Here is an 8,611-nt window from a genome sequence, read left to right as displayed (position 1 = left end):
AGAATATAATTAGCATATAATTAGCATATTAACATGAACTTAGCATGTACTTAGCATATAATTAGCATATTAACATGAACTTAGCATGTACTTAGCATATAATTAGCATATTAGCATGAAATTAGCATGTAATTAGAATATAATTAGCATATAATTAGCATATTAACATGAAACTAGCATGTACTTAGCATATAATTAGCATATTAGCATGAAATTAGCATGTAATTAGCATATAATTAGCATATTAGCATGAAATTAGCATATAATTAGTATATTAGCATGAAATTAGCATGTAATTAGCATATTAGCCTGAAATTAGCATGTTAGCATGAAATTAGCATGTAATTAGCATATAATTAGCATATTAGCATGAAATTAGCATGTAATTAGAATATAATTAGCATATTAACATGAACTTAGCATGTACTTAGCATATCATTAGCATATTAGCATGAAATTAGCATGCTAGCATGAAATTAGCATGTAATTAGCATATAATTAGCATATTAGCTTAAAATTAGCATGTAATTAGCATATAATTAGCATATTGGCATGACATTAGCATGTAATTAGCATATTAGCAAATTTTTAAAAAAACAATTTTGTTTATCATGCTCTGCATGCTGACACAGTCACTGAGTTGCCCAGTGGGTTTTTATACTAAGCGATAATTCTTTTTTTTTTTGTTAGTATCTGGTCGCTGTTATGTCTTTTTGATTTGGTTATTATTTAAAATCTCTTAATGACTAGCAGCCCTGTTTTTTCTGTGTGTGTGTTTCTGCTTTTGTAAAAGTTGTAGGAAATTTTCTGGTGTGTTCATGTACAGGTATAACAGTTTGTTGTCTGGTGATGGTGTGGATTGAAGGGTCGTTGCCTTCTGTCTGTGATCTTTTTATCTCCTTTCTTCTTTCCCTTTTGCTCTTTTTGCTATTTTCCATCTTTTTCTGTCCCCTCCGGTCAGGTCCAGCAAGATTACATAGATTCCGTGATTCAAAGTAAATAAATCAATAAATTAATCACATTATCAAGAGGAGCCTTACCCATAGGTCTCCCCTTGGCAGAGCAAATTTGTTCAGTACGATACAGCAACCAGATTATCATTTTGCTTGCTATGATACTGGACAGGACAAGTTAAAAAAAAAATGTTTTAAATGACAGTTTAACATACTGAGATCTGCCCAAAAGAACAAGTTTTGAGCAAGCTATAACTGTTCCCATTGAAATTCTTTGAGGAGATTATCTAAACTCTCATCTCCTATTTAACTGCAACCAGCTGTCATCTGAAATGTAGAAGTGATGCATGGCAAAATATTTTGGCAACATGTTCCAAGTCCAAATGTTTTCTGTAGTGCACCATCTCTGTATATCACAGTAACCATGATCCATTAAAGTAACTGTGTCACACCATGTTTAACTTTTTAACCCTAGTTTGTATTTTAACCCTGAACCCTAACAGTTTGCAAGTGAAGTAAAAATGTGATAAGACTACTGGAAATGTTGATTTGGTCTTGAACTAAGCTTTGTCATGGAACTCAGTGAACCAAAGTCTTCGTCTGTCTCTTCTTCCTTTTATAATTAACATTGTCCCAATGAACGATGTTAAATATCTTCATTATCATGACACTGAATGGGAGCATGATGATGGCTGTGGTGAGACAATGGATGTCAAACATCACCACACCATGCCAAGAAGGGACAAGTTGGTAAACCTATGTCATGTAATAAGACATGTAACATTGAGCTAGTGTGTTAGTGATATATATATATATCCTGATCTCTGATCTGTTCTCCAGGCCACCAAGTGATCTGGAGTGTGGACCAGAATGTTTACAAGAGCCCATGTTGTCAAAACATTAGTTTGTCTGCTACATTTTCCCAATCCCAGGCCATGGTTTACTGTCAACTGTCATGGTGCCACCCCCACTTTGAAAACCACTAATCTACTGCACTGCCTTTTTTATGTCTCTTTCTCAGAATGAAAATCACTATGATCTCCACTGTCATGTTTGCTGTTGTCTTAAACTGACGTCAGAACTTGGAGGTGAACTGTTAAATTGCCCTGCACTCCCCTCTGGTGGTTATGTTTGCTAACCATGCATGAAAGTATGAGAGCATTGACGTTTGAAGTGGATGTACCTAATCATGTAAATAAAGGGAGCATAAATGAGACTATAGCTGTAGCGTGCCTTAGGAAGAACTGTGTATGAACCATCTGGACAGGAGACAAGAGAAGCTCTTACATATCTTTATTCACCAACTCATTCTGTACATATACAGCCCTTTATTTATATGTATCCTACCTAAACCAACATACTGTACATTGGTTCCTACCACATTTGCTCCTGCTACAGTAGCACACAGCTATTACACATTCTGTCATGACATTGTGTTGTGTGAGCAAAATATAAAGGCTCCTACATGTGTGATCACATGAAACTCATATGCAGCATTTAAACCAAGGCTGGATGAAGGGCAGAAAATGAAATTGGTCTTCTTCCCCTATTAAGAGAAGTGTGGGGCTCCTGTGTGCAGCAGACCTCTCCATACCTGAGAATGTCCAGTTTCCAGTGAGGATCCTTTAGTCCGGCTGATAGCAACTTCACTCCTGAGTCTCCTGGATGGTTGTAGCTCAGGTCCAGCACTCTCTGATGGGAGGGGTTGGAGGTCAGTGCTGAGGCCAGAAAAGCACAGCCTTCCTCGTGATCAAACATCCTGATAAGCTGCAGAAAACAACACATATGACAAGCAATCAGAGACTGAAAATAAAGGTGAACCACTGTGGGCCCAAAGACGACCGTGGATCAGCTTGCCATTTTACATTGAAATGGAGGACCATCCACACTCTTTGCCCTGTGAGATGAAGATAAAAATAGCCAAGAAAAGAAAAAGAAATAATAACTGGGAGCAAACGAGCGTGTACATTGGTGGAGCATTTACCAGATGGAGGCAATTGATGAGGGAGAGGGACTTAAAAACTGATGCAGAGATTGCAGGCTTTCTGCTGGATAGGTAAGTTAATTCAATCTAGCAGCAAAGTTTATTTTGCCATTATGTTAGAAACAGGGCAGGGTAGTCCAGCAACTACTTTATCCTCCTGTTTAAGTCGTATCATTTACTGTTACTTGTTTTTTAAAGCAGCAGAAATGGCTAAGTTGGTAGTTAGCCTACAGTAGAAAAGCTCCGTTGCAACAGTTTTCAGTTGTTACTCTTCACAGAAGTCATACCAGTAGGCGACCGTGCGCTTCTTTCAGGCGTATTTTCTGAGAGCTTTCCCTCGTGTTTCATAATTTATTTCAGCTGATTTGTCAATGTGGGTGGAGGTGGTTGTCCTCCTTCTAGTCATACAAAATACACCAAAGTAATACCAGTTTCTCGTCGTGATTTAATCACTAGAACCGCAAACATTTTGATGCAAAAATATCTTTCAGATAATTATTTCAAATCAATATGTCACCCACCGTCCTTGATAAATCAGCTGGAATATATGTTATCAAACACAGAGTAATGTTACAGCGTGGGATCTTCCTCTTGCAGCGCTGACAGGTTCATTGCCCTGCTTTGACTTCCTCTTTCTCGCCCTTCATCAGATGATCTCTGAGTCTCCAAGTCACAAAAAAATGTTTTCACACAGTAACATTAGCTGTTAGCAGTAGCTTGGTACCAAATACATGGAGGCCATGCTTGGAATTTATCAGCAAAAAAAAAGACATTGTTACGTATCGTTCTGTACCTCACTCGAAATTCTGCGAGATGGCGACATTTTAACATTTATGACTCTCCGCGGCTTCTGTAGCTGTAAAAACGTTCTTAAATGGTGAGGTTCCAGTAGAGCACTACTCGGTTGCTTGCATTACATTAGCGCACCAGTAGATGGGAGTAATTCTTACATACTGGGACTTTAAAAAGCCAGTTCGTGCTTGAAGAACCTCCAATGTGCCTGAATTATAACAATTCTGCAAAGATGAGTGGGCCAAAATTCTTCTACAGTGTTGTAAAAGACTCTTTGCAAACTATTGAAAACAACAGATTTTTTTTCTTTTTATTTTTTGCTAAGGGTAGCCCAACCAGTTGTATGGTTTAGGGGCAATCACTTTTTCACGCAAGACCATGTATGTTAAATAAGCCAGACCTATCAAGATAAGCCCGGCTTTCCCTTAATCCAGTTTCGTGGAATACCCCTCTAGTCTGTGTCAGTAACTTTGTTCCCTGAATTGAACCCTGGATTATTGTGTTTGTCTGCCTCCTGCCTTGTCAGTCCAATTTTCGGTCCACTTCCTCTCCACTGCTGTGACAGAAACATTTAAGTGTGACAAATATGCAAAAAATAAGAAATCAGGAAGGGTGCAAAAACTTTTTCACACCACTGTAAGTAATATTCCTGTGTCAAGAACACTTATTTAGCTGTGTAGTCTAGAAACATTTTCAGACAATTTCAAAGGATGTTACTAATTGTAAAGTAAATAAAAACTAGAAAGAAATTATATTTATCCAAATGATGTTTATTTAACCACATTCTCTGGGTTTAAAAGACATTTGTAAAGATTAGAAAATATATTTTTGCAAATTGCAGCACAGATTAATTGCAGCTGAATTAATCAATGAATCCTGACCTGAGAGTTTCCAGTTTGCATTGGGGACTCTGCAGTCCACCAGACAAAAGCTCCACTCCTGAATCCCACAGGTTGTTGTTGCTCAGGTCCAGTTCTCCCAGGCTAGAGGACTGGGAGCTGAGAACTGAGGACAGAGCATCACAGCCTTGGTCTGAAAAAATTACAGTAACTCAGTCTGAAGAGAAAGTAATGAGAAAAGATTTACAGTTATGAGCTATATAAGAATCTTTAGTCAAACAAGTAAATCATGACATGATACAAAAAATAAGAGGTGCTAATTCAGTGAAACATCTGTATTAATAGCTGAATGAATGTCTCCTGCTTTAATGAATAAATGGAAGGCTTGTTTAAAAAAAAAACAGCTGAAAACCTGTTGAAGTCTTAGCTGAAGTAATTCTAGGGTTGAATGGCTATAATGAAAGAATATAAAGCTGTATAAACTGTTCTATAAAATGTCCATGGCTTAATTCTCCTTCTCACAAATTAGTAATCAATGGCCATGACTTAATAACATGTGGCCACATGTTAAAAGTTTCCATGCATAAGTAATCTGTGGCCACACAATAAAATATACTTTGTCTGGTGTCACCAGACAGCTAGCCTTTACTTCAATTACTATCTTTTTTTTATATATGTTTAATAATTTAAAGAGTAGAAGATATTTAAATATTTAATATTTGAATTATTTCAAAAGCAGAAAATGTCAATTAGTTGTTGGATTGGAGGAAACTTACAGAAGTCAGATATTCTGAATGTTTTATAGAGGAAAACAGAATACTGGCTTAGCATCCAAAACACAGATAAACTATCAGACTTATGTAGCGTCCACTTATCTGAAAAGCAGGACCACAGAGTGTGTCTGCTGTAACTCACACACACAGCAAGGTTAAGTATATGATGCGATTGTTGACTTAAAGCAAAGACATCCATTGGGCACTGCAGTTTGCAGCAGAAAGTGAAGGTGCCAAGATGACAATTAGCACAGCTAAGTCTAGGGCCATTGTCCTCATCTGGGAAGGGGTGAATTGCTTTCTTTAGGCTGGGAGGTCACTGCCTCAAGTGGTGCAGATGAAGGATCTCAGAGACTTGTTCATGAGTGGAGGGAAAATAGAGCAGAATATAGACAAACTGATTCAGCCGCTTTAGCGATATGGAAATTGTTCTGATCTGTCATGTTGAAGTAAAGGTTAGCCTAAAGGCAAAACTGTTGATATACCAGTCAGTTTTCATTTCAGCTCTTTTTCAGGGTACTGTGCCACCACCCACAGTGTGTGCATTCACACAGGCGCTGTTTGCTCTGCTTCCATGGATGACCCATTCGTTTTGGAGCAGTGTGAACTCACATTCGGACTCTGCTGCAGACCAAAGAAGCAGACTCTGTTCCGCTTGAAAACAAGAGGTCTTGGTCCACTTGCAGGTGAACTCTGGTTTGGTGCACTGACAGTGGGAGAGCAAACGGACCATTCCCGAGAAGTGACGAATGAGGCGATGTATGACAACATGTTGGATATCTGGCTGCCTCTCCTGCTGCTCAGACTCAGCGGATTCTTGTGAAAACCGCATTAGTTTTGAACACCAAACTTCAAAACAAAAACCCCAAGACTGAATAAATTTGTTATTTCTTCGTTGTTTAATTGCAATGAACAAGCCTATTGTAGTTACTGGGTGACAAGGTTAAAGTGGTTTGATCCATTTGAGTAAACAAAGGTGCGAAAATTTTTGGATTTCCTGTACAATCGAACAAGGTACCCTGGACTATTCTAGTGTGAAGACAGAGAGACAGTAAATAAGTGGAAATGAGCTGCCTCCAATGGGGAGCTGAGCTCACCGTTAGAGATTGATTGAGGTCAGTCATTAGGGAGGTGCTGAGAGAAGAGTTTGTGCTCCTTCTTATCAAAAAGACTAAGTCAAGGTCAAGGTGGAGCAGCTTCGCAGGATGCCTTCAGGACACATTCCTAGGCAGGTTTTTCAGATATGTCCTACTGGAAGGAGGCTAAATAACAGATCCAGGACTCCTGGAGTGATTTCAACCCTTAACTGACAAAAGACTTAATGTCCCTACAGAAGAGCTGGAGGAAGTAACCGGGGGTAGGGAAGGATCGGATCTCTGCCCTGCATCTCCATTCTAGGTTAAGAATTGGATGGATGGACAGATGGATGGATGGACAGATGGAGTAAAATAAATGAATAATTGTTCATTAGATGTTGCCACATTCTTGTTTTGTCTTTCTCTTGTTTTCAGAAAACTGACTTGAATCAACTCTTTCCTACATGAAACTGAAATTCTGAAATTATGAATTCTTTTCTTTCATATGAGCAAGAAATTAATAGAGTTTCTGCAGCACTGGAGGGTGCAGTTCCAGGACAATCCTTTTCAACATTTTCCCATAGCAATGCATTTAAAAAGCATGTCCCATTGTGCATCTTTTGTGTGACAAATATATAGAAATAGAGAAATAAGCCATCTCATTTTACACTTTTAATAATCCAAATGGGTATGGTATAAGTACCTGGCCAGTGCCATTTTGTCACGATACATACCACAACTCAGATGCTATTATTAGTTTATAGTCCTCTGAAATAACTATCTAAAAAGATTACAGTCCAGATGTTGTGCTTCTGAAGTTCATTTACTCAAGTAAGCAGTGAAAAATTTTTAAAAATAAACTTACTGCTTTTCTATGCTTGAACTTACATAGCTTTAGTGGAAGCTTTCACCACCATCAGCAGCCTCAGGAGAACATCTTCAGAAGCAGAGTATTCCTTCAGATTGAACATGTCCAGATGCTTTTCTGACCACTGAGCAGGAGACAGTTTATCCATGGAGAGACGTCCTGAATTTAGGTACCTTTGGATCGCCTTCATCAGAGAATGATCATTCAGTTCATTCAGACAGTGGAACAGATTTTTCTTTTCTCTGCTGACAGATTCTCATTGATTCTCTTCTCGATGTACTGGACAGTTTTTTTAATGTGAGCTACTTCTTGTCAGTGTCAGCAGGCCTTGTAGGAGATTCTGATTTGTCTGCAGTGAAAGGCCCAAAAGGAAGAGGAGGAACAAGTCCAGATGTCCATTTGAACTCATCAAAGCCTTGTCAACAGCACTCTGGTGGACATGTTTTAGTGTTGGTTTCTTTGAAAATGTGGACTTCATGGAAGTTGTTTCTGTTTCTTCAAGCAGGTTAATTCCAGAGCTGATGAAGGTCAGTTGGACATAGATGGACGAAGCTGAACACCTTCTCCTGGTACAGTCCTCTCTCCTCTTTAAAGATCTGTGTGAACACTCCTGAGTAAACTGAGGCTGCTGTGATATCGATGCCACACTCTGTCAGGTCTGATTCATAGAAGATCTGGTTTCCTTTCTGCAGCTGATCAAAAGCCAGTTTTCCCAGAAACTCGATCATCTTCCTGCTCTCTGGACTCCAGTGTGGATCTGTCTCAGCTCCTCCATCATACTTGATCTTCTTGACTTTGGTCTGGACCACCAGGAAGTGGATGTACATCTCAGTCAGGGTCTTGGGCAGCTCTCCTCCCTCTCTGGTTTCCAGCACATCCTCCAGAACTGTAGCAGTGATCCAGCAGAAGACTGGGATGTGGCACATGATGTGGAGGCTTCGCGATGTCTTCATGTGGGAGATGATCCTGTTGGCCTGCTCCTCATCTCTAAACCTCTTCCTGAAGTACTCCTCCTTCTGTGGGTCAGTGAATCCTCTGACCTCTGTCACCATGTCAATAAAACCAGGAGGGATCTGATTGGCTGCTGCAGGTCGTGTGGTTATCCAGAGGCGAGCAGAGGGAAGCAGTTTCCCCCTGATGAGGTTAGTCAGCAGCACATCCACTGAGGTGGACTCTGTAACATCAGTCAGGGTCTCATTGTTGTGGAAGTCCAGAGGAAGTCGACTCTCATCCAGACCGTCCAAGATGAAGACAACCTGGAACTCTTCAAAGCTGCAGATTCCTGCTTCTTTGGTTTCAGTAAAGAAGTGATGAACAAGTTCCACC

At 39.5% G+C, this 8,611-nt stretch overlaps 1 protein-coding gene across 1 annotated transcript in view; it reads right to left on the bottom strand.

Moving 5' to 3' along the window:
• Positions 1 to 2,533: 2,533 nt before the first annotated feature.
• Positions 2,534 to 8,611, bottom strand: part of LOC121650930 (NACHT, LRR and PYD domains-containing protein 3-like) — a 42,516-nt gene continuing 36,438 nt past the window's right edge. The window contains exon 12 of the mRNA XM_042002778.1: positions 2,534 to 2,720. Within this exon, the coding sequence (XP_041858712.1) occupies positions 2,666 to 2,720 (55 nt within the window). The 3' untranslated portion in view covers positions 2,534 to 2,665. The remainder of the gene's footprint in view (positions 2,721 to 8,611) is intronic.

Source organism: Melanotaenia boesemani, chromosome 2, assembly GCF_017639745.1.
Source record: "Melanotaenia boesemani isolate fMelBoe1 chromosome 2, fMelBoe1.pri, whole genome shotgun sequence".
Classification (NCBI taxonomy): domain Eukaryota; kingdom Metazoa; phylum Chordata; class Actinopteri; order Atheriniformes; family Melanotaeniidae; genus Melanotaenia; species Melanotaenia boesemani.
The sequence above is the reverse complement of the archived record's forward strand: the minus strand, read 5'-3'. Positions and strand labels throughout refer to the sequence as shown.